The sequence below is a fragment of the Chelonoidis abingdonii genome, chromosome 1, assembly GCF_003597395.2.
Source record: "Chelonoidis abingdonii isolate Lonesome George chromosome 1, CheloAbing_2.0, whole genome shotgun sequence".
Classification (NCBI taxonomy): Eukaryota; Metazoa; Chordata; order Testudines; family Testudinidae; genus Chelonoidis; species Chelonoidis abingdonii.
Genome location: NC_133769.1, coordinates 92,822,470 through 92,848,917, shown reverse-complemented (window position 1 = coordinate 92,848,917; position 26,448 = coordinate 92,822,470). Strand labels below are relative to the sequence as shown.

Here is a 26,448-nt window from a genome sequence, read left to right as displayed (position 1 = left end):
GTGAGTCAATGTAATACTGTTGCGAAAAAAGCTAACATCGTTCTGGGATGTATTAGTGGGAGCATTGTAAGAAATACATGAGAAGTAATTCTTCCACTCACTCCATTCAGCACAGATAAGGAGTACTGGAGTACTGTGCCCAGTTCTGGGCACCACCCTTTGGGAAAGATATGGACAGATTGGAGAACGTCCAGAGAAGAGCAACAAAAATGATTAAAGATCTAGAAAACATGACCTACAAGAAAAGATAGAAAAAAATTGGGTTTGTTTAGTCTGGAGAAGAGAAGATTGAGAATGGATGTGAAAATAGTCTTCAAGTATGCAAAAGGTTGTTATAAAGATAAGGGTAATAAATTGTTCAGCTTAAGCACTGAGGACAGCACAAGAAGCAATAGGCTTAAATTGCAGCAAGGAAGATTTATGTGAGACATTAGGAAAAGCTTTCTAACCATAAGAATAGTTAAGCACTGAAACAAATTACCTCAAGAGGCTGTGAAATCTGTGTCATTGTCTCAGAACAGGTTAGACAAACACCTGTCAGGGATGGTCTTGATAGTACTTAGTTCTGCCTCAGTGCAGGGAACTGGACTAAATGACTATCAAGGTTCCTTCAAGTCCTACATTTCTATGATTCTATGGTACCAGCATTCAGCATGAGAATTCATGGTGCCTGCATGTGTGCTGATGTGTCAGTCATCATTCCCTAATGCTAAGTGCTCATGTCTCGCAATGTTCAGATGATGCACTTCCCTCCAGAACAAATGTACCAGTCATGACTCCAGCACTAAGTGATGTTAACACAGCGCTGTTCCTACCCTCAATAGTAGCTATTTTGGAAGGCAGCATTTGCAATTGTAGTGCCAGTTCAACAAAGCACTTTGCATTGAAGACAGTGGGACTTAAGTACGTATTCAACTGAATTGCTTTGCTGAGTAGAGATGGATTTAAGTATATACCTAACCATTCTTTTGAACCGGGGTTTATGCCCTTGGCATGAAGGATTAGTGTTCAGTACGTCAGATGTTCAGTCCCCTCCTACTGGGCAAAACTGTTTTTTACCTTTAAGTCTTTTGTGGGCGAGTTATTTTCTTTATTAGTAATTTTCAGTTAACACTACTAATTTCTGTCATGAACATACAGCTAAGGGCAGCATAAAATCCCTCCTTTACTTGTAAAGGGTTAAGACGCTCAAATAATCTGGTTGGCACCTGACCAAAAGGTCCGATAAGGGGAGAAGATACTTTCAAATCTGTGGGGGAAGATTTTTGTTTTGTCTCTCTCTGTGTGTTCTTTCTGGGATAGAGAGGAATCACGGCAGGAAAAACACATCTCCCAAAGCCATACCTAAACTAAGCATATAAGATTACAAATTGTAAGTAATAGGAAGAAAATATATTAGATTATCTTTTGTTTTAGCTTGTGAAGTGTCCCTATGCTAAGAGGGAGGTTTATTCCTGGTTGTTGTTTTTTTTGTAACTTTAAACTTTTGCCTAGAGGGGAATTCTCTGTGTTTTGAATCTTATTACCCTGTAAAATTACTTTCCATTCTCATTTTATAGAGGTACTGCTTTTACTTTTTTCTTTATAATAAAGTTCTGTTTTTTTAAGAATCTAATTGGTTTTTAGTGTCCTAAAAACCCAAGGGTCTGGTCTGTGTTCACCTTGTTAACCTATTTGGTTGGTATATTATTCTCAAGCCTCCCCAGGAAGGAGGGTGAAGGGGTTTGGGGGAGTATTTTAGGGAAAAGGAACTCTAAGTGGTCCTTTTCCTGAATCTTTGTCTAACTCACTTGGTGGTGACAGCAGTACCCATCCAAGGACAAGGAAAATATTTATGCCTTCGGGAAGTTTTTAACCTAAGCTAGTAGAAATAAGCTTAGGGGGTCTTTCATGTGGGTCCCCACATCTGTACCCCAGAGTTCAGAATAGGGAGGGAACCCTGACAGTTTCCATTTATTATAGCTTTCTGTTTTAACATAATAACATATAGTAAAAGGAAAGCTATAAAACTGAAACCTATATACCAGAAGTGGCCTGCCCCTAAAATCCTTTAAAAACAAATGCACATAGGCTTTCTGGATGACTGGGCTGATTGAGTCTATGATTTCATTTGGATGACTCTAACTTTTGGGTCGTTTTGATGATGTTTGGTTAAAACTAAAGCTTTTCCACCCCTCTTTGCTCCATGCAAAAGAAACCAAGCTATATATGATGTGTGCTATAAATTACACCATTAGTGCTACGTAATTACCATGACTATTTTAGCTCTGATTTAATCAGATTTATTTCTTATCAGAGGTTGATCCACCACGTCTTCTATGTGGGAGTTTATTCGGCATTTCTGTCCCCTACAGACCTCCTCAAAGAATTACCGTCTTTAACCTCAGTCTAAGAGTTATCCACTTATGAATTATAAATCCAGATGTCCAAATATTTAGGTCAAAATTTTCCAGTTGTGGATGTGAAGAATTAGTATTTACCTGTTAAAACCAGCTGACTAAAATTTTAAAACAGATTCTAGACTTACCAGCAAATACTGATTTATACAAAAATAAACTGGATTTTTCCTGACACTTTCAAATTCTGCATTCCCTCTGCCCCACCTCCAACCATCAGATTATCATTGTGCATTTTTATCGTAATGAGTGACCCAGGACTGGTGGGCTGTGAGGAGTAGCTAGCTGTTCACACTGCTTTCAATCTTCCCCAAGACCTGAGCTTTTTTACCAAAAATCCCTCCCCTAAATTAAAAAAGAAAAAACCATATAAAGCTCAAACTCAGTTATATGATCCCATGATAGCAAAGTAGAATGATGTATCTTTATATATTCCTCTCCTTGATTCCACCAGAAAAGACCATGGTTCTAGTCAGGGAGGGCTGACTTTGATTCCATCAGCACTACTCCTGTGCTGACTGTAAAAGCCACTCAGTATTTTTGTGATCCTGTTGTAACCTGAGTTAACTGATTCACATGATTTGGCAGTTCGATAACACCTTTACAAGTGTTAATATAGACCAAGGGTGGGAAAACTACGGGTCGCAGGCCCATCAGGGCTTTGGATCCAGCCCGCAGGATTGCCACCCCCATGGTGCCATAGGGCTAAGGCAGGATCCCTGCCTGTCCTGGCCCCTCACAGCTCATGGAAACTGCCGGCACCACGTCCCTGCAGCCCCTGGGGGCGGGGGGGCAGAGGGCTCCACCTACTGGCCTTACCTGTAGGCACCCATCCCCCACAGCCCCCGTTGGCCAGGAACAGGAACCACGGCCAATCGGAGCTTCGGGGAGGTACCCACAGGCGACGGCAACGCACGGAGCCCTCTGCACCCCCTTCCCCAGGGACCACAGGGACATAGTACTGACCGCTTCCGGGAGCGGTGCAGAGCCAGGGCAGGCTGGGAGCCTGTCTTAGCCCGCTGCCTACTGCTGCCACCCCGGAGCTGCTCCAGGAAAGCAGCGCTGGGCTGGAGCCCGCAGCCCAAACCCCTCCTGCAACCCTTCTGCACCCTAATCCCCTGCCCTGAGCCCCCTGCCGCACCCCGCACTCCTCCTGTACCCCAACCCCTTCCCCTGAGTCCCTTCTTGCACACCACACCCCCTCCCACACCCCACACTCCCTCCTGCACCCCAACCCCCTGCCCCAGCCCTACATTCATGGCTTTAAGTGCAATTTCCCCACCCAGATGTTGCCCATAGGCCAAAAAGTTTGCCCACCCCTAATATAGATGCGCCACAAAAGTTTGTTCCAGGACACACACATATGTGGTTTACCCGAGGGCTCAGGATGCAAAGCACTACAGTATGACCTTGATTATCCAAATGTCATGGGAGACACTAAATCATTTTGGATAACTGATTTCAGGCAATAGAGGAAGTTTGCAATGAAAATAATAGAAGTTGGGGGGACATGACTCTGCTTTTATCTGGACCCCAGTTACCCAAGACAGTGGAACTTCATAGAAGTGTAAGGTGTTGTTGTTTCTCATCCATATAAATTCTGGTTTGTTTGCTAGGTAAATTCCAAGAAGAAGTGCATGAAAACAAAGAAAGAGAGGAATTCCTATCTAGAATCACTGGAAAAGAACCATACAAAACATACACAAGAGCAAGTGGTAGGGCATGATTATTTCAGGGGTTAAATACATGCTAGACAGTGAATTGTAGTAGCATTTATCCATCAAACAGAAATAGGAGGATCACTAGAACCTTAAAATTTTGCACTGATGACTGCATTGTGAATTACTGCTTTGCAAATTAGCCAGTAAGCAAGCAACCAATAAAGTAAGGATGTTGCAATACAGATCCTGCAAGATACAGAGTATCACCTGTGAAAGACTAAAGTCAATGGGTGTTGAGGATGCTCAGCACTTCACAGAATCCAGGCCTTTATTTAGTGAATTTCAGTTCTAATGAATTCCAACCTCACCTCACATTCTGCTAACACATGTAGTGTTGTACATAGTGTAAAAATAATGAAATCCTAGTCATATGAACTTTCACCATGCCATTTGCTATTAAATCTTTGCTGAGATGTGGAAAGAAACTAAAAATGTGTTGTGCACATTGTACTTTGTGTGGATTATCATTTCTTCTGTATGTATAATAGTAGCAAGAAACAATAAACTGTTGTATAAGCTGTTACCTGGGGAAGATTAATAACTTTTGCCAGATCTGTTTGAAAGCATAGTAAATCACCATTTCTGGAAAAAAAGTTACTACCATTTGAGCACTTGCTGATGCAGTATATTGTGCAATACTCTTCCTCCTCTGAGGATCTGGGTTCATTTACTAATTTAAGTGACAAGATCAGTGATCTTATCAACATCCCCTCTTGTGGCCTTGAAGAAATGGCCACAGAATTTTGTATCATTTGTTAAAGCTGTCAGAAGAGGGTTAGGACTTGAATTGCCAGGGATATCCTGGGTCACTATTTAAGTACATTGTCCAACTCCCCAGGGGGGAAGTTTGCATACAGTCCTCGCCCACACTTTGCCTGACCAAGTCTAGAAAACTAAAATAGCTCACTGATTTTACAGAAAAAATAGTAATAAGTTAACAGCCTTCTCCATGATATGCCTTTTGGGGGTGTATGTATACGGTAGTGTTGGGGGTTTTATTAATGGTTTAGATCAGAGAGGTCCCCAATCTATTGGGCACTCTCCCCTAAAGGGGCATAGAGGAACATTCGAAGATGGATACAGCTGGGGCCTGGGCCAGCCCCCACGGGGGAGCAGGGAGGGAGCACCACCCAGCTCCACTTCTGGCTTGTGACCCAGCTGCCAGCCTCATGCCCAGGGCTCCAGCTGCCAGCTGTGGCTGCCGGCCTTAGGCCCTGTTGGCTGGCCTCGGCCCCTTGCCTTTGCTCTGTTCCCGCCCCCATCCCCAGCTATGACCCCAATCTTGGCCTCCTTACTCCTGTCTGTGTCCTCTCCTCCCAGAGCTGTAGCCCTGCTCCTGACCCTGGCTCCAGAGGAGTGGGGGCACAGACAGAGGTAAAAGGGGATGTGAGGTAAAAAGTTTGGAGAACACTGGTTTAAATAGATTGATAAGCAGATGCCTCATAATCTGGGTTGTGCTCTGTGCTACATATACATAGCTCCCTCTACCGGAACCCCTATATTAATGTTATGGAATTACAAAAGAGTGGCAACAGTGCCACCAAGACCACCCCCCACCCTCAATCCCAGCAGTTACAAGACAAGTATGCAGAGATGAGGAGGAGTGAGGCCTGCTACCAGTTTGAGGTATGTTTGTGTCCAGGATTCATAACTGTTTTGTGACTAGAACGGTAAGAGGAAAGCACTGATCTTCAGGTGTTTGCCCAGGTCTCATGTTTTTAACACTGGAACCCTAGTATTCTGTAGCACCCTTTTCCTGAGCTGCAATATTCTTCCTTATGTGTTAAGATGATTATTGTTTTCTATTTAGAGAAAAGCCAAAACATCAGAAGAGAATTTTCACAGCATCACTAAGAACAAAGGAACTGGAAGCAAAAATGTGAGAGCTTTTCAGTACTCTTAAATTATGGAGGTACCTTTTTTATCTGACCATAGAATAACATATGGGCTGCTTCATTCAGAAGGAGTGAGTTTGGACACACTGTTATGATAAAACAACAATAATTAATCTGAAAAAGATCACTTCTTTTTACAGTAAAATGTATTTATCTTAGGTCACAGGTTTCCAATGAAAGGAAGGTACCAACATCCAAGAATCTGAGAGAGGCCAAAGATGCTAAAATTCAGTCTCCACTAGCATGTTATTTGACAACCTTGCTTTTCTGTAGGGATATGCATAGGAGTAGGGGATTTGACCAGATCCCCTCTGACTTCAGAAGCCACCTAGTACTCTCCCTCTACTTCTGTAAAAACTTTCTCTCCATGATTTCCTTCCTATGGGGTTTTCTGTCAGTCCTTTAAAATGTTACACTCTTCTCGCATTTCTCCATCAATCCTATCAAACGTTTTGGGGCCTGTAAAGAGGAGGGAAAGAAGAGGGTTATTGGGGTTCTAGAGAAAAAGGCATGGATGGTTCTAAATAATCTTGGAAACCATTTCAGCCTAGAGTTCTGAATATCAAAATATTTGCACTATTCATGATGCGTGATGCCGATTCACATACCTTCCTACCTTTCAAAGGAGGTAACATGATACTTAGCATTTATTAACTGACCAAGCTAGCATATCTTGTGTTTAATTGTGTCAAAAGCACACTGTCAGCACTGTTGGATATAAAATCTGATTCCCTTATAACAAGTAGCATGTTTAAATTAATACTTTAGTACACTATAGACAAATACTCATGCCCAATCATGTTCCCCTTAAAGTCCATGGGAATTTTACCAGTAGGTCGAAATGGAATAGAACTGGACTTCTGGCATATCAATGACAAGACCACTGCTGAGTGATCATAAAATAAACCAGGGATCAGCAATCTATGGCATGTGTGCCATAGGCATCATGCGAGCTGATTTTCAGTGACACTCACACTGCCCGGATCCTGGCCACTGGCCTCGGGGCTCTGCTGCCGGCCTAGGGTTCTGTCTGCCAGCCCCCAGCCAGCCGGGATCCCGGCCGCCAGCCCTGGGTCCCCGCCACCGGTCCGGGGGGGTCCACTACTGTCCTGGGGTACTGGTACCCTGCCAGCCAGGGTCCTAGTCATCAGCCCCACTCAGCCTGCTGCTGGCCTGGGATACTGGCCACCAGCCCCCTGCCAGCCAGGGTTCTGTCTGCCGGCTCTGCTCAGCCTGCTGCCAGTCCCGGGCACTGATCCGGAGGGCTCCGCTGCCAGCCTGGGGTCCCGCCGCAGGCCCAGGGCTCTGTCCTGTCCTCGGCCTGGCACTCTGCAACCGCTCCCAGCTGTGGCCCACTGGACCCAGCCTGAAACAGTGAGGGATGCAGACGGGGGCAAGAGGGGGTGCAGCTCAGCACCCCCACCTTAAAAATTGTTTCAGAGCCACTGGGATATTTTAAGTCCTGATTTACTGCTTATATCACCACATGGAACAGCGCACTGCATTTGATGATGTGGGTGTCATCTATCACAATTTCTTTTTCTACTGTGAGTTGAGGGGTACATTTGACAAAATGTCAGTGCCCAAGAAAGCAAAGTTAGATGTCCGTTCATTTCAACCTTCTTGGACAGACATATTTGGATTTATTCAAAAGAAGGATCGTGCTGTTTGTGCTTTCTGTTTTGAAAGTGTTGTTTGTCGCACATCAAGTGTTCGACGACATTTTGAAATGAAGCACAAGAAAACCTTTCTTGATGAAGCAGACACGACTGAATCGATCAAAAAGGCAGGAGCAGGATATGAGAAGCAAAGCAGTGTTTTTAAATGTTTAAGAGTAAGTAAAAATCAAGCTACAGAAGGAAGTTACAAGATTGCACAGTGCATTGCAAAAAACAGAAAGCCGTTTACAGATGGGGAATATATAAAAGAAGTTTTTCTTTGAATGCTTGCTCATATCGATTCCAGTTAGGTGTGCAGGCCTAATTGGAATGGATATGAGCAACACATCTCGAAGAACAACAGTTACAAAGGTGCATAACTGTCTTTTTTTTCAGCAGTTCAGAGGTTTTGTTCAATGATTTGCCAAATAAAAGATACGATTGTATTTAGAATAGAAGAACTTCCTGTCTCTGCCAGAACAGTTGAGAGACACCTAAGCAAAATGGCAGAAAACATTAATGAAAAGCAGATGACTGCATTAAAAGACACAGCAGTGTTTAGCGTTGCAGTTGGTAACATCGTGGATATAAACAACATTCCATGTTTGGCAGTTGTTGCAAGATATTGTGCTTCCAGTGAAATCCAAGAGGAACTTTGTTGCCTAAAACCCCTGCATGGCACAACAAAGGGGAAAGATATAGCGGAAAGTTTTGTAAGCCATTTTGAAGAATGAGGAGTTGACATCAGAAAAATATTGTGTGACGACGAATGGTGCTCCTAGGGATTTGTAAAGTTACTTGAAGATCAGATTGGCCACCCAACAGTCAAATTTCACTGTATTATCCATCAGGAAAACCTGTGTGCTATGATTTCTAATTTAGAGCTTAATAATGTGATGAATACAGTGGTGCGAATTGTGAATTTCCTTGTTGCTCTATCTGCTTTGACTCACAGACAGTTTCAAGCACTGCTAGAAGAGATGGACAGTGCTGATAATGACATTCCACTTCACAGCAACATTCGGTGGCTAAGTCATGGCAAGGTTTTGGTGCGCTTTGTAAACTGTTTCAATGCAGTCAAGGCCTTTTTGTCAGAAGAAGGACAAAACTACCCCAAACTGGATGATGACAAATAGCTGTGTAAGCTCATGTTGCTAACTGACATCACAGCTCACCTAAACGAACTCAACCTCTGTCTCCAGGGTGCAGGGCAAACGGGTCTGTATCTTTATGAAGCCTGGAAGGCATTTGTTGTAAAAGTAGCAGGTTTTTTTCCTCAGGATATTCGAACTTCGACTTTCTGCTACTTCCAACACATAAAAGAGCTATCGACACGTTGCACTGTCAGTGTCAATGAGATTGGAATGTACATACAAGAACAGGAATCAGAATTTTCTAACAGATTTCAACATTTCCAGAAATTTGGCCCAATGCTTTCTTTTCTAATTAAACCTGAAAACGTCAATGCAGGTGACTTGGATTTGTCTGAATTTCAGTGGATGGGTGTTGAAGATTTTGAAATGCAGCTCATTCAGTTAAGAAGCTCAGAATTGTGGCTATCAAAGTTTGGAAATCTGCAGAGTGCACTTGAAGCTACCGAGAGAGATCATGGGGCCTCTATTCTGACCTGCTGGACGTCCCTGCCAGTGAAATTTAACTGTTTGAAGAAAATTGCATTTGCAATGCTTTCAGCATTTGGATTCACATACTGTGTGAACAGGTATTTCCACACATGAGATCTGTCTTCTGTCCCTTTCGGAGCCAGTTAACAACTGATCACTCAGAAGCCTGCGTGCAGCTTAAAGTATCCAAATATGTGCCAAACATTGGAAAACTCAGCAAGGAAAAGCAAGGGCAAGGATCACACTAATCTGATAAGATCTGCATTTTAATTTAATTTTAAATGAAGCTTCTTAAACATTTAAAAAAGCTTATTTAGTTTAGTTATATAAAATTGCAATCTTGTAATAGTTTAGTTATATAATATAGCAGGGGTCGGCAACCTTTCAGAAGTGCTGTGCCGAATCTTCATTTATTCACTCTAATTTAAGGTTTCGCATGCCAGTAATACATTTTAACGTTTTTAGAAGGTCTCTTTCTCTCAGTCTATAATATATAACTAAATTACTGTTGTATGTAAAGTAAATAATATTTTTAAAATGTTTAAGAAGCTTCATTTAAAATTAAATTAAAATGGAGAATCCCCAGGGCAGTGTGAGTGCCACTGAAAATCAGCTCGTGTGCCGCCTTCGGCACGCGTGCCATAGGTTGCCTATCCCTGTAATATAGACTTTGAGAGAGAGACCTTCTAACAACGTTCAAATGTATTACTGGCATGCGAAACATTAAATTAGAGTGAATAAATGAAGATTTGGCACACCACTTCTGAAAGGTTGCTGATCCCTGAAATAAATCTTCTTATGTGCAGGTAGTAAATTGAAATTTACAAGAATTCTGCTCTTTCAGGTACACTGCCTGCTAACAGGAAAGAAACAATGCTATCACTCATGTCTAGAACACACAAACACACCACAATCAGACTCATAGTTGGTAGGCAGGTCAAAAGGCAGTTCCCATAAATTGTTGCATAACCCAAATGCTGTTGGCCAAGAACAGCTATGTAGCAATCAAATGAATGTTCTGTTAACCTAGCCAAGTTTAAAGGGGATTCACAGAAGGACTCAGGTCTTCGTTGTAAATATAGTGGCCTCAGGATGGGTGGGTGTTTTTATTATTATTTATTTAGTAATTAGAAATGTATAACTGATGATTCTGTTTCAACTTATCCTATCTCGCAAGTCCCGTGTGTAAAGTTACACATGTGCATTAGTGTTTGCAGGACTGGAGCATTAGATTGGAAGCCGTAAAGCTTCAGGGGAAGTAATGTGTCTTTCTGTGTGTGGGGGCAGCACCTAGTATACTGTGGGCTCTTTCAGAATACAAAAAATAGTAATTAATAACGCACTGTATATCTAGAACTTAATACACATTTGGTACTGATCAACTGTTGTCTCAGACTTCCCATTTCTAACCATAGTGCGGCTTCCATCCTGCCTGTTGATTTAAAGGATGCATGGTGTATCTTCCTGTTTTTTCCGAGATACATCTTACTCAGAAGGTAGAACTGATGGAGTTGCACTGTGTGTGCAGGGAGCATGGGAATGAAATTCTAAAGCAGGAAAGAGAGTCTTGGATCTTTTGTTATTAGAATAAGCCTTGTTGTGCAACAAAATCAGAGTGATCTCACACTGTTCTGTTGGTGGTCAGTGGGGATCTGCGGCGGCACAGGGGATCATCAGCATAGAATCTCTTACAAGTTCAGGGCCTACGTCTGATACTGAAATTCCAAATGGTATCTCATATTTTTGTTTTTCTCCCCAACCCACTTTGGCCCCCTCTTGATACAGCTAGGAGCCCCCCAACTCTAGCCCCTTAGATTTTAAAAAATCTGGTTCCACAATTGAGGTCAGATTTTCAAAAGAATTCAGTATGTTGGGTGCTGAATTCTTTAGTTTGTAGGAGCTGAGCTCTTTTGAAAATGAGACTCGTATTATGGGTCCTGATCACTGAAAATCTAGCCCTAAAGCCAAGATTTTGAAAAAATGAGAGCTTTAAGTCATGCTCTTAAATCTCTGTGTAAACACCTACATAATGTGACCAGTTTTTCAAAAGTGCTGAGTGCCAGCAGCATCCATACAGGTCAATGGGTACCTTTGAGTGTTCAGCACTTTTAAAATTCAGGCCAGTTATTTAGATGCCTAACTTTAGGTTCCTATTTAAAAAAAAAAAATCTCGCCCAAACTGTTCAGAATTGGTTTAGAGAAACCGTGTTTTAGATTGTGTTTAGAAACTGTTTTCAAACATAATGCTTTTTCTTGTGCAGGTAAATAAAAGCCTGTTTGCTATTTTCCCTTTATTGACTCCCGTTGTGTACGAAAAGTAAAATTGTAAAAGATGTTTGGAATTATTTAATTGCTTTAGTCTACGAAGAGCTCTCTGAACAATAATAGCATGAAGTAGGTTATTGGTTTGTGGTGTCGATGGTGTCATTCTGTCATATGATTTATATGTTTCTCTTTTCAAAGGTTTCAGTCTATCTTCCCTTTAGTTCCAGAAGCAATGATGTCACCAAAGTCCAGGTACTTGTATTTGAGCAGAAAGAATCTTGTGATCTAGGAGGTTATAGTTCCTATTATAAATCATGCTGTCCAGAAGGATCAATCTGCATCCATCCCTAATATGATGGTTAGCTTTTGTTTGTTTCTTTATTTGTTAACCTTCAGTACCCCTCATACATGGGATTTTAAAACAGTGGGCCCAGCTGAGAAGTGAAGGTGCAAAACGGGCATTAATTAAGGCCACAAGTCTAAATTAGTCCTACTCAAGAGTGTCAGTCCAAACTAGGATTTAGTGATAGAGGGCATGTAAAGTATTTGTAAATTTCAGGCAAGTAGACTGGTGAGCCAAAACAATGTTACAAGTATTACACAACCCAGCTTGAACAGGCCAGTAAGAAAGATTCTGGTTGACACAGTAGACAGCACTTGTCAGGCAGGCTGCTAAATCCTGAGGAATCAAGGAATTACAAAAAAAAAAAAAGGGAAACCTCACTGCCACTCAGGCCACCACCTAAAGGAAGCCTTGTCAGGGGCCCTCAGATGGCCCAGGAACACTAAATATTGTATTCAAAAAGTACAGTGATGCGCAGCCTGCTTTAGTAAGCACTGCCACTTATTAAAAGATACACTAGTTCTACAAATAAAGTGATGTGCACAAAGGGCCAGATTCTCCACTAGCATAAACCAGCATAACTCCATTGACTTCAGTAGAGCAATGGTATTTTACACCAGCTGAGCGTTTGGCCCAAAATCTTTTTAAAAGACTCTCAATCGGAATAGTGAGTTTCATCTTAAAGAATCTTGCTGTGGTCCTTCTCACTGTTATGCAGTGCCAGAGATATAGTTGAGCAGAACATAAATAAAAGATGATAAATCCTTGTCTCTATTGCCATTGATTCATTTACTTTATTAGTTCATGAACCTGGTAAAGAGACCCAGTCATCCCCAAAATCATATTTGTAAAATTATTTCATGTATTAACTTTGCCGCTAAAAATTATTCTAAGAAACATAAAACTGAATCTCTTTGCACATAAAATTAATATTCTGTGAGTCTTCCTGCTTGATTTTTTTCTCAGTTTCCACTACCATCCCCAAATTACAGATTCCAGGAACAAGGTCTATCATGTCACCCAGTGTTTTCCATCAGTCTGAATGTCCCCAGTACCTCTACGTCGTGCTTCACTCCCATGGTCAGTCTGTTCTGCCCATCCCAACAACAATCCAACCAGACAGTTCAGCCTTCCTGAAACCACTCAGCCTCAACCAATTACTCCTCTCCCACTTGAACAAACCACTCAACTTCTACCCAAGTTTTCACCTTCTGGGGAAATCATTGAACCAATTTGCACTCCCTCAACAAACCATTGAGCAGCATCACAATGCCATTTTCTCTTTCCATCTCTCACACAGTTTCATTTAGGGTAGACTAATAATAATAGTAACATAAATATATGTCTCTGTCCTCTCTTACAGACTAGCAGCATGGCATTACATAAAATACTTAAGGAAATTGATCCCATGGTGAAAGGTAAGCCTCACTTTTTGGGGAAGGGAAGAGGGGTATGAAGCCCCTGTAATCCCAATATTGTCTTTTAGCACAGATAATTGATGGGATTTGTAGGACATAGCATTAGACTGCTGCTTCATGGGCCTACAACTGAGCAGAAAGACATCACACGCCCCACTAGCTTATCGTAGGTGGATTCTCTGCAGCTTGAGGTCTTCAAACCACAATATGAAAACTTCAATAACTCGGACATAGGTTAGGGGTTTGTTATAGAAATGGATGGGTAGGGTTCTGTGGCCTGCTTTGTGCAGGAGGTCAGACTAGATGATCATATTGGTCCCTTCTGGTCTATGAGTCTATGAGTAGAGTTGGGAACCTATAAGTTAGGCTATGAGGAAAGTAAAAGAATTCAATTCCAAGTATGAGCTTTCCCTGCTCCCACCTCGCCCCACCCTACTGTTAATTTTTGTTTTTACTTGGACTTTATTTATTTATTTATTTATTTATGCCTTGAATAATTATTTATTCGAGAGAGATTCTCCACAGACACACAATCAATATTTTCTCCTTTACAAAATGTCATAACATTTCATTTGCAAAATGTTGCAAAGCTCGAAATACATCTTCGCTCACGTCTGACTTCTGGCCCATTTCTGACCTGGTTAAGCAACCATGTTGAAATGATATGCAGCTAGAAAACTTGAAGCTTATATTCCCTTAAATCTTTAAAATCTTTTCCAGAAGCTGTACCAGCTGTGCAAGCAAATTACACAGAACAGTATCTCAGTCCTTATTTTCCTGAACAGGGATTGGGTGAGTAACAGTGTGCGTGTGTGTATCTATATTGTGTATCAATTAAGTATAGATATGTGATAACATATTTTTTCTGTCTATAGCTGTACTGAGGATACTGGAAGTTGTCTTTCTGACATAAGTGGCCTCATCACTTATAGGGAGCGTATCAAGTTTGGCGTTCTGTAATTATAACAATAACATTATTGTTTTTATTATTATTATAATAAATAAGTAAGGAGAATGTGTGCATTTGAGCACTTAAAATGCAGGAAACCCTATGGAGTTGGTTCATGGTCAGGATTTATTGGTAACTCATAGGGATATATTTTAGACTGTAGCTTTCTCTTTTTTATTCGTAAAGCTCTTATATGTTGTGAAGGCTATTTGTTTAAAAAAACTAACCCATGATATAATACTGAAGGATAATAATAATATCATACTGTAACAATTTGTTTTAATGATGATTTCATGCTTTCCATTCATGCTGCTTAAAAACAGGTCTCTGGATCTCCCTCAGTTTTTCCTGACATGAATTCAGAGCTGCTGTACCTTCCATTAGCAAGGAAGCTATCTACTTGATGGTTATTCTCTTGTCAAATTTGATGGGAAGCAGAAAAAATATATTTAAAAATAAATAGAAAAATAATTTAAACTTTTCCTTACATTTTGCCTCCTTCTGCCTCTTTGGGTTAGTGGATCAAAGATGACAGCTAAGGCTTTCAAAAATTCCACAAAAAATTTTGTTGCTGGTCTCCAGCTTGCTAACTTTTTAAATTAAATAATAGCAATTGAAGAGTTTTTCTTGTTGGAATATATTGTATTTCAGTATTAACCCCCACACACACAAACACACACTATTTATTTAGAGTAAAAGTAGTTTTAGAGTGGTGTGTATAAATATAACCCTTCTGCCCCTCTGAGTTGGTAGCAACAAGGGCTGGGTTTAGTATTCAGGGGTTCTGTTTCAATAACACAATGCATAACCGGCTCGAGCCCCCACCCAGTGACCTGGGACACTTACATACCACCCCCCCACCGGGTGCCTCTAGGAGGCAATACTTCCGCACCCGCAAGCACGGAGTCTGAGTGTAACAAAATCCTTTTAATAAAGGAGGGAAACAATGTGGCATCACATTGGAGAAATACCACAAACAGGATTATAACACAAACCATAAGCAAAAAAACCCACCTCCAAGTATGTCTGGCAATGTCCTTTCCCCCTTAGGATCTTAAGTCCAATCACCCCAAAGTCCAACAACCCGAAACTCTCTGGTCAGTGCCACCCATAGTTCAAAAGTTTATCTGCAGAGTTTTACCCGCCGCAGCCTGGGTGGAAATGGTGAGAGGGGAAGCCCACACAGGGTGTTAAGGGGCAGCTTACGTGGGCCAGGGCAACTGCTCCACCTCTCTGTGGAGTTCTTCTTTGAGTGATTGCTCATATCCATTCCAGTTAGGTGTGTGCACGCCGCGTGCATGTTCATCGGAAGACTTTTTACCCTAGCAACACTCGGTGGGTCGGCTGGGCGCCCCTTGGAGTAGCGCCGCTATGGCACCGGATGTATACCCCAGCCGACCCAGCCACCTCTCAGTTTCTTCTTACCGCCCGTGTCAGTCGTTGGAACAGTGGAGCACAGCGCAGCTGACCTCCACTTCCCTAGCAACTCATAGTTTCTCGTTCGTTATTGTGTATATAGTTATAATCCTTTTATATATATAGTTATACTTACGTTACTTCTTTAATAGCAAAGTAAGTTTAGTAATAGTTAGAGGGGTTCAGGGATTAGCCCCTTCCCCACAGCAAGTGCCGGGGTCCATGCCCAGCTCACCGGGTTTCAAACCGTGCTCGGCCTGCCACAAGCCGATGTCGACAGGAGATCCACACGACTCCTGTTTGAAGTGCCTCGGGGAATCACACTTGACAGCTAAGTGCCCCATTTGCAAGGCTTTCAAGCCACGAACAAAAAAGGAGCGGGACATCAGACTTAAACAGCTCCTCATGGAGGCGGATCTCACCCCTCCACCCTCGGCACCGAGCGCTGGTCAGTCGGTGAGCAGAGGTGCCTCCTCGGCACCGGGCCGCACCGGTACGGCCAAAGCCTCTCGGCACTGGACGTCGCCAGCTCCGAAGTCAGCTCCATGCCGCTCCCTCTCTCCGAGGTTGAGGAAGGCCAAGACTCCTGCTGCTTCGGCGACGCCCGCACCGCAGCCAGAGAGTGCGCCTAAGTTGGATCACCCGGCGCCGACAGCCGCCGTGGCTCCGACTAAGTCGGTCCCACAAGGGCCGTCGAGTCCAGCGTCTGTTAGCTCCCCAGCACGTGCCGTGGTAGAGCTCACCATACTGTCCACGCCGGAGACGTTCTCAGCGGTGAAGGACCTGATCGCCTTGACAGACTCGGCACTGCCTCTACTCCTGGCACCACCGGTGCAGGTAATACAATCCATAGGCAAACCGACCTTGATTAGACCACCCTCTGTTGGCACAGCGGACCGGCACCGCTCACAATCACGGTCCCGCAGACGCTCCAGGTCCAGACGGTGCTCCCGCTCCCGACACCGCTCGCAGTCCCAGCACCATTCCGCTCCACGGTACCAGTCAGACTCGTGGCACCGGTCGGTATCCCGTTCACCGGCTCACTACTCATGGCACCGCTCCAGATCTCAGCACCGCTCCAGGCACCATGCCTCCCGAAGCCATTCACGATGCCAGGATTCGAGATCTCGGTCGACCTCCTGGCACCGATCTGGTCGCAGGTCCCGATCTCGCTCCCGGTACCAATATGCTTCCCGGCACCAGTCCCCGATACGTAGTAGAGCGAGGTCCATTGGAACATCTGCCCAAGGCTTCTCCGCTCCTCCATGGCCATCCAGACACACTTCGGTGTTGTCCCATGTGGACAGCTACTATGCCCAAGACCACGATTCGGATGTGCCCGCCAAAGTTTTCCAAGAAGCCCAGTCTCAGGACCGAGGACCTCACCAGTGGTCCTTTTGGACACCTTGGGCATACCACCAGGCCCAAGGTGCTCCGTTAGTTCCGGCCCACTCTGCTTCATCAGAGTACCGAGCACCAGAGGCCACAGTTAGCCGTCCTCCTCCAGAAGACGGAAGAAGCACTAGTCCACCCACCAGTTTCCCCTGTACCGCTGGAGCAGGAACCGGCGCAAGAGCAAGAGGCCATACAGGACCCACTCATCCCTGGCATTTCCTCTTCTTCCTTTCCAGATGAGGCAGTGGCGGGAACTTCCTCCTCGGGGCTGCCTCCAATAGACCTAAGAGCCCATCAGAACCTCCTCAGGAGGATAGCGCTCAACATGAACCTCCAGGTGGAGGAGGTCCCGGAGGTCGAGGACCCTGTAGTGAGCATCCTGTTGGCGGATACCCCCACTAGAGTGGGTTTGCCCTTCATCAGGACCATCCAAGCCAATGCCGACACCTTATGGCAGTCCCCAGCCTCCATCCCCCTACGGCCAAGGGGGTCGAGCGTAAATACATGGTACCCTCTCGGGGGTACGAGTATCTGTATGTCCACCCTCCTCCCTGCTCGCTAGTTGTCCAGTCAGTTAACGAGAGGGAGCACCATGGCCAAAAGGCGCCAGCCCCAAAGTCAAAGGAGGCTAGGCGAATGGACCTACTCGGCCACAAGGTGTGTTCGGCAGGCGCCCTACAGCTCTGGGTGGCAAATCAGCAGGCTCTACTGAGCCGATATAACTAAAACACCTGGGCGGAGGTGGGTAGATTCACAGAACTACTCCCCCCGGACTCCCGCCAGGAATTCGCTGCTTTCTTGGAGGAAGGGAGAAAGGTAGCCAGAACCTCCCTCCAGGCTTCACTAGATGCAGCCGACTCGGCAGCCAGAACTCTGACCTCCGGTATCACCATGAGACGCATCTCATGGCTACAGGTTTCCAACCTCCCGCCGGAGCTACGATATACCATCCAAGACTTACCCTTTGATGGTAAGGGTCTGTTCTCGCAGAAGACTGACCCTAGGCTACAAAGCTTGAAAGACAATAGAGTCATCATGCGTTCTTTGGGCATGCATACACCTGTGACCCAACGCAGACCTTTCCATCCCCAGACTCACCGCCCGTACTTTGTGCCGAGACACAGGCAAGACTTTGGCAGACGGTGTGGGCGGGATGGGCGTAGACGCCAGTCAGGACCCCAAGGAGGCCAAAACCACGGTCCCTCAAAACCACCAGCGGGACCAAAGTCCGCCTTTTGAAGGTACGCCCGAGGACAGAGTACCAGTTTCAGACCAGGCTCCTTTTCCTCCCTTCTCCAACCACCTCTCCTACTTCCTCCCGACGTGGTCCCAATTGACCTCAGACCTCTGGGTCCTACACACGATGAAACAAGGATACCACCTCCAGTTTGTTTCAACCCCGCCTTCCCACCCTCCAACCCAGTCCCTCTTCAGGGACCCTCTCACGAGCAATTTCTCCTACAAGAGGTGCAGACGCTCATCACCATAGGAGCGATACAAGAGGTACCAAAATACGAAAAGGGCAAAGGGTTTTACTCCTGTTACTTTCTGATCCCCAAGTCGAAAGGAGGCCTCAGGCCTATCCTAGACCTGCGAGGCCTCAACAAGTTCATGATAAAGTTGAAGTTCCGCATGGTCTCCCTGGGGACCATTATCTCGTCCTTGGATCCTGGCGACTGGTATGCTGCCCTCTATATGAAGGACGCATATTTTCACATCACCATTTTTCCTCCGCACAGGAGGTATCTTCACTTTGTAGCCAACCGCCAGCATTTTCAGTTTATGATCCTTCCCTTTGACCTGTCCACGGCCCCAAGGGTGTTTACAAAGTGTATGGCCGTAGTCGCCGCACACCTCCGCCAATGTCGGATACATGTATTCCTGTATCTGAACGACTGGCTCATCAGAGGGACCTCCGAGACACAAGTCACACAACATGTAGGCATTGTCATGGACCTATTCACACGCTTAGGCCTTATGCTCAATACGGAGAAATCCACACTGGTCCCCACACAAAGGATAGACTTCATAGGAGCTACCCTGGACTCCATTCTAGCCAAGGCCTACTTACCTCAGCCGCAGTTCCAAGCAATGGCAACAATCATCTGAGGTCTACAGAACTTTCCGATGACCTCAGCTCGCACCTGTCTCGGTCTCCTAGGTCACATGGCTGCCTGCACATATATGACCAATATGCCAGGCTCCGCCTTCGACCTCTCCAAATGTGGCTCAATTCAATATACCGTCCGGGCAGGGACCCAATAGACATAATAATCACCATTCCCCCGAGCACCCTATGCTCCCTCGACTGGTGGCTAACCCCCTCCCTGGTATGTGCAGGGCTACCGTTCCATCTGCCCCAACCCTCACTGTCCCTGATGACAGATGTGTCACCTCTGGGATGGGGGGCTCACCTCGGACACCTTCGTACTCAGGGCCTCTGGTCATCGCAGGAACTGGCGCTTCACATAAATGTCCGAAAGCTGAGAGCGGTCCGCCTGACGTGCCAGACATTCTAGCAGCGTCTACACGGCCATTGTGTCTCAGTGTTTACAGACAACACAACGGCCATGTATTATATAAACAAACAGGAAGGGACTCGATCTTCCCCCCTCTGTCAGGAGACCATCCAACTCTGGGACTTCTGCATAGCCCACTCGATAGACCTGGTAGCGTCCTTTCTCCCAGGTGTTCGGAACACTCTGGCAGATCAACTGAGCAGATCCTTCCTGTGTCACGAATGGTCGATAAGGCCAGATGTTATTCATTCAGTCTTCCAGAAGTGGGTCTTTCCCCACATAGACCTATTTGCCTCTTGCGCAAACAGGAAATGCCAAACGTTCTGCTCCTTCCAGGTCTTTCGCCGGGATCGATCTCGGACGCGTTCCTAATGTCGTGGAAGCACTGACTGCTCTATGCCTTCCCACCGTTCCCGCTGGTTCACACAGTCCTGATAAAACTCCGCAGGGACAGAGCACACCTAATCATGATCGCACCAGCGTGGCCCAGACAGCACTGGTACACCACACTGCTCAACCTGTCCATAGCCAGCCCAATTACCCTGCCACTCCACCCAGACCTCATAACGCAGGACCACGGCAGTGTCCGCCACCCAGTAGCTACGGCGTGGCTACTGCATGACTAAACAAGTCGGAGTTATGCTGCTCCGCTCCGGTACAACATATACTCCTGAGTAGCAGAAAGCCTTCCACTCGGTCAACATATCTGGCCAAGTGGAAACATTTGTCCTGCTGGTGTGAAACGCAGAATGCTACTCCCTCTGAGGTCTCGATCCTCACTATCTTGGACTACCTCTAGTCACTTAAGCAGCAGGGCCTGGCGGTATCTTCTTTGAGGGTGCACTTGGCGGCCATCTCCACATTCCATCCAGGAGAGAGTGGCCACTCCGTGTTTTCTCACCCTATAGTTACTAGATTTCTTAAGGGCCTGGAGTGCCTCTACCCCCAAGAACGCCACCCTGCCCCTACCTGGGACCTCAACCTAGTCCTCAGCAGGCTTATGCTTCCACCATTCGAGCCGTTGGCAACTTGCTTGCTGCTATACCTGTCCTGGAAGACAGTTTTCCTAGTAGCCATTACATCAGCCAGACGAGTCTCCGAGCTTCGAGCGCTTACGGTGGACCCACCGAATACTATCTTTCACAAGGATAAGGTACAGTTGCGACTACATCCGGCGTTCCTCCCTAAAGTGGTGTCGGCCTTCCATACCAATCAGGACATCTTCCTTCCGGTCTTCTTCCCGAAGCCTCATTCATCCCGACGGGAATAGCAGTTACACTCCTTAGATGTCCGTAAGGCGCTCACTTTTTATATCGATCGGATGAAGCCCTTCCGTAAATCCCCCCAACTCTTCGTTGCAGTGGCTGACCGGATGAAGGGCCTTCCTGTCTCCTCTCAGAGGATCTCCTCTTGGGTGACGGCGTGCATCCGCACGTGCTATGACTTGGCTCATATTCCCTCGAGCCATCTCACTGCACATTCTACCAGAGCTCATGCTTCATCAGCCGCCTTCCTGGCCCATGTACCAATCCAGGAAATATGTCGCGCAGCTACCTGGTCCTCGGTCCACACCTTTGCTTCGCACTATGCATAATCGGTTCCAACCAATCTAGAAGATTTGACTGCATCCTTTGCACGCTCAGCAGTTCTACACTCTACCCCACATCCTCACTCCGACCCCACCGCTCAGTTAAGGCTGTGGGATCACCTAACTGGAATGGATATGATCAATCGACTCGTAAAGAAGAAAGACGGTTTTACTCTTACTTTTGTATACTGTTGTTTTGGCGGAGTGTTGCTCACCTATCCATTCCAACCCCACCCTCCTTCCCCTCTGTCGGAGTAGCGGCAGATAGGACATGAGAGGTTGGCTGCGGGAATCCTGGCGGAGTATAATATCCCCAAAGCACTTCAACAGACTCTCATCCAGGTCTCAACAGTGGAGCTAGGCTGGCCATAGCAATCAGACCACTGTGCTCGCACTATCTTCCAGTAGTCTGCAGTGCGATTTATTTGTCTCCTCCAGTGCAACCGCACCTCCACCTTCCTTCCCGCCCACTGTCGAGTCGTTGCCTCTTTAGAGTTAAAAAGTCTTCCAACGAACGTGCACACGGCGTGCGCACACCTTAACTGAATGGAATATAGCAATACTCTCAAAGACACAACAATTTACAAATGTGAGTAATTGTCTTTTCTGCTGCAGCCTTCACCACGACCAGCTCCACTACACCAGCTGTGCTGCTCCTCTAGCCGATCCATGAGCCATTCCAGCCATCCTGCAAACCGCTTCACTCCACTCACTGTGCCTGGACTGCTCCAACATGCTGCAAACTGCTCCGCTCTGCCAGCCGCTTAGCGATAGTCTTCAGCTCCCCCACTAGTTAACAACAGCACTCAGTGATTTCAGCTCTTAGTAGGGGAGCCCTGGTGCTGGTGCACCATTGGCCCAACATGAATTCAGCTCAGCCGTCTGTAGATGGACCTAATGGAATCAAAATTAGCTCTACTCTTTAACAGTGGAGAGAGGAGGATGTGTAATTGGTGTTCCAGGCCCTCAAAGGGGCCCATACCATCAGGTACACACACACCAGTCCCCAACCTCTCTCAATTCAGTGGGTTTTGAACCCACGGTCCCTTGTCTAGCAAGTACTACTTAATTTAGGTTGAGTCATTTCTGTCATGAAGCAGTCTCATAGTTCCTCATTCACATAATTAGAGTGACAGCACTTTTTTTTCCTCCTGCCTCAATAACAAAGAAATTGGGGATCCCAGCTGTCAAAAATAACCATCCCAGGCTGCCGTGGGCTTATGTGAGGTGGGGTGGATGTGCCAATGCAAATACCTGGAATCCCTTTCCACACTCCCTGAGATTCTTTCCACACTCCCCATAATTCACCACCAGATGTTAGGGTAGAGCTCATCCTGACTCTGCTTACATCTATATTCACATCTACACAGATATGGTACAAATACATATACCAGCCCAGCTATTCTGGAGGGACAGATTAAAAAAATCTGGCCTTGTTTTTTTTTTCACCTCAGCCTCTAATTGTGGGCACAAAGAGTTCCAGGAATAATTGACTTCAGTGAGACCATTCATGTTCTTAAAGTTAGGCACAGGCTTAAATGCTTTGCTTGTTCAAGGCCTGTCTGCAGAAGAAGAGGTTAACAAGGAACTTGAACATTCATTAGTGGAACACGGTTTCTGAGATTTGGCCTGCAGCCTTTAGAGGGGTTATACACAGTCCTCAGCTATTGTATTCCATATCCAAAAATAAACAATTTTATAGAGATTTGTAGATTACATTCTGCCAGGTTTTCCTGGAAATGGCACTAGCTAAAGGAAGAATGACTAAGCAATAACTAATGGAAATGCATGATTAAATGCATTTATCTTTGACATTGATTATTGTTTTCTTAGACTTGGACTGGACCAATGTGTCCCAACCTCTAAAACATTTCATATCCCAGAGACTTTTTCTCCCTCCTGCCATCCTCAAACAAATGTGCTATATAGGTTCAACAGCAGGGAATGGGGCAATCTCTGAGTGTCAGCTTCCCAAGGTGATGAATAGGCTGAAAGTGAAAGAAAAAAAGGCACAGCGAAGAGGTGAGGAGTAGTGGAAACCAGGACAGTAAAACATATCTAGAAAATTGAATGTCATTAGAGATAATCAGACAGCTTACAATCCCCAGAGCAAGACTGTTGGGATGGAATTATTATTTGCATTACAGTAGTGCTTAGGGGTGGGTAAGGTGCTTTCTATGTAAATGGGAGGAGACACTGTCCTTCTCTTTAAGAGTTTACAATGTAAGTAGGCAAGACATTCAAAGTGAGGGCGAAAGGAAATATTATTGTCCCAATTTTACAGATGGAGAATGGAGGCTCAAAAAGATGAAGTGACTTGCCCCAAGTCACACAGGAAGTCTGTGACAGGGTCAGGTATTGAACCCAGAGACCCTGAGTCACACATATTGAAACTAGGTGCAGCAGAGGGGACTTTTCTCTGGATTTTGATAGAACTATACTAACAAATGGAAGGGAGGATAGTCTTGTGGTTAAAGACAGACCTGGGAGTCAGGTAATTGAGGTTCAATTCCAAGCGCTGGCACAGTTGTTCTGTGTGATCTTGGGCAAATCACTTAACTGCTGTATGCCTCAGTTTCCCTATCTGTAAAATAATAATACTTCCCTGCTTCATAGGAGTGCTGCAACTAATTCATTAATGTTAGAGGTGCTCAGATGCTAAGGTGTTGAGCACATTGGAAATGATTATAAATTAAATAAATAAAATCAGCATTTACTCATATTCAGTTGAAGTTATAATGTATGTTGCTCATCTACCAAACTTAAATAGTCTAAATTTTGTTTAATCTGAAGGCTATTTGATCAGTTGTGCTGTTTCAAATATCATGGTAAATCTAGCTGAGGTACTAGCAGGATAATGGATATATGCTCCAAGGCCAAAATGTTCAAAGCTGCATGCCTAAAATTAGGCTACTAATCTGTACTTAAGCACCTAAATAAGTGGCTTGATTTTCAGAGGTCCTAAGCACCCACAACTCCCAATGACTTACATTAGCCATCAAAAGTGGGAGTAAACTATAAAGACAAACATCAGGGTATTGCATTGCATGATGAACTATTTCCTCTAAATCTGACGTGCACATTCATTACAGTGATGATTTCTTTCCTACTTTTTATAGTAAAGCTGCCTGTTACAACCTCCATCAAGCAAGTGGGAAAATGCTTCAGGTAAGAGAACAGTATATTTGACTCCAGAATTTCTCTTGGAGGGGAAAGAGTGATCCCAGCTTGATTTTTCAAAGTCCCTCTTTATGATGTGGAGAGGGAAATAGACTGAAACAGAGATTAAAATCATTTACCAGGGGAAGGATGATCCCCTTTTGGAAGATGATTTTCAGAGGTGGTGGTGGCTTTTTTTCCCCTACTGATCTTTTTTATTTGTCTGACTCTGTTCTTCTGTCATTTTGTCTTGCCATTTTAGGCCCCAGGTCTGCAAATCCTTATACATGTGCTTAACTTTAAGCATGTGATTTGCCCCACTGAAATCAATGGGACTACTCACATACTTACAGGTAAGACATGGATATCTGCACTTCCAGGTTTGGGCTGTCTTGGCGGTGAAATCTGAAGGCTGTATCCTCTTCTGGATGTGCAGGACTTTTATACCAGTAACACTGACACTCAGTGTTCATTAAGTACATAAATACCTACCTATTGATAGGCTATTAGCTCCCTTTGCTTGTTCAATATGCACAGTAAGCTATTCCTGGGTTGGCAGTGCCTGGTGGTATGTTATTCAAAAGTAGAATCAGTGCTACTGGTAGCCAGTCAAATTGCAGGATGGCAGAAAATTACTTATTACATTTGAAAGAGGATAAAGCTTTGGCCAGTCAGCATCCAGTTTATTTATAAAAGTACCATATACTTTAAAAAAAATACTTCTATACCAAAGATGGCTTGCATGAGTGGCTAACAGTAGACTTATTGTCTGAATCTCAGTATGCAGCAGAGAAAGAACCTTCACAAGAGCGAGACCAAGAGTTGAAAACTCTTTGATTATTATTATTATTGTGGTAGCACCCAGGAGCACCAGTCATGGACCGGAATCCCAGTGTGCTAGGCACTGTACAAACACAGGACAGAAAGCTAGTCCCTACCTCGGAAAGCTTATGAAATAAGGTTAACCACTAGATTTTCTATATTGAGAGTTAAAGCAAAACCCACCTCTTTGTTCAAGCTTTCCCACAATAGTACCTTATTTCTCATACTTTTGTATTAAAAAGAAACTAAGCCTATCTTCCCAGGAAGGGAAAAAAGAAATATCATTGTTCTTGTTTTTTACTCTTGAGCTACTCTGGTGGCTCTCCAGTACTCCTGGGATGGGCATCAGTATAAGATCCTGGATGGATGGTGGTACAGTGGCCAAATGTCATTTGCATCAGTATCCATCAGATAAAATGATTGGGCCACCATAGTTTGTTTTGTACAGTTGAACTATATGGGAAAATGTCCCCCCACATACTTTAACTTGGCATTAATGTAACAACAGGAGATCCTCCAGCTGTAACAGTGTCATTGTCTTTTATACACAGATATATAGTCACAAATTAGTCTGGAAATAAATTAATTACTGGTGTGAATGCCATTTTTTTCAGCTCTGAGAGACTGACTCAGGGTACCGAAGAGAATGTTCTTGAAAAGAATTGTTTGCCACTGGGGTTAGGAGGAAGCATGTCCCAAGATGCAACCTTATCTAAAAGAGCAAACCTCTATTCACCGTTCTTCAAGATGATATCCCAAAGTGTAGAGAAGCACCAAAGCAGAAGGGTCACCAGCTGCACAGAAAAGACAGTTACTTGTACGAAAGGTTTTTTATATGTTTTTAATTAAAGTATTCTAGGTGCCAAAAGACAACAGGATTTGCTTTTGTTTAGTGCATTCCCTAATCCAGATATCCCAAAGCATTTTACAAAGCAATGAGTTAGATGATGGAAGTGCAGTGATTGTGCTGAAAAATACAGCAACCATTAAGTTTTCAGCAATAACTTACATGCCAGAGGATTTCAGAACTGGTTTCATTGAGTAAATTTACCGGGATACGGGAGATGAATCTATATCTTTTCCACTGGATGTTAACCTCTGCCCAATCTGCAGCACCCCCCACAGAGCAGAGGCCGGGTGAGGAGTGGGACTGAAACCCCAATCCCCGGCACCCCCACAGGACTGAAGCTGGGAGGGGTGGAGTTGAAGCTCCAATCCCCAGCGCCCCCCACATGGCTGGAGCCGAGTGAGGCGTGGGACTGAAGCCCCAATCCCTGGCACC

General features: G+C 44.7%; 1 protein-coding gene across 2 annotated transcripts in view; it reads left to right on the top strand.

The window, feature by feature from the left end:
* AGBL3 (AGBL carboxypeptidase 3) overlaps window positions 1–26,448 on the top strand; it is a 70,963-nt gene that overhangs the window by 40,600 nt on the left and 3,915 nt on the right. The window contains exons 13-21 of one of the 2 annotated variants that reach the window (XM_075067405.1): window positions 4,013–4,111; window positions 5,928–5,996; window positions 11,756–11,809; window positions 13,264–13,318; window positions 14,039–14,110; window positions 23,019–23,207; window positions 24,305–24,353; window positions 24,607–24,697; window positions 25,781–25,866. In XM_075067405.1, the coding sequence (XP_074923506.1) occupies window positions 4,013–4,111; window positions 5,928–5,996; window positions 11,756–11,809; window positions 13,264–13,318; window positions 14,039–14,110; window positions 23,019–23,207; window positions 24,305–24,353; window positions 24,607–24,655 (636 nt within the window). In that variant the 3' untranslated portion in view covers window positions 24,656–24,697; window positions 25,781–25,866. Of the gene's footprint in view, window positions 1–4,012; window positions 4,112–5,927; window positions 5,997–11,755; window positions 11,810–13,263; window positions 13,319–14,038; window positions 14,111–23,018; window positions 23,208–24,304; window positions 24,354–24,606; window positions 24,698–25,780; window positions 25,984–26,448 lie in introns of those variants that run through there. The other variant, XM_075067404.1, reaches the window with a different exon arrangement.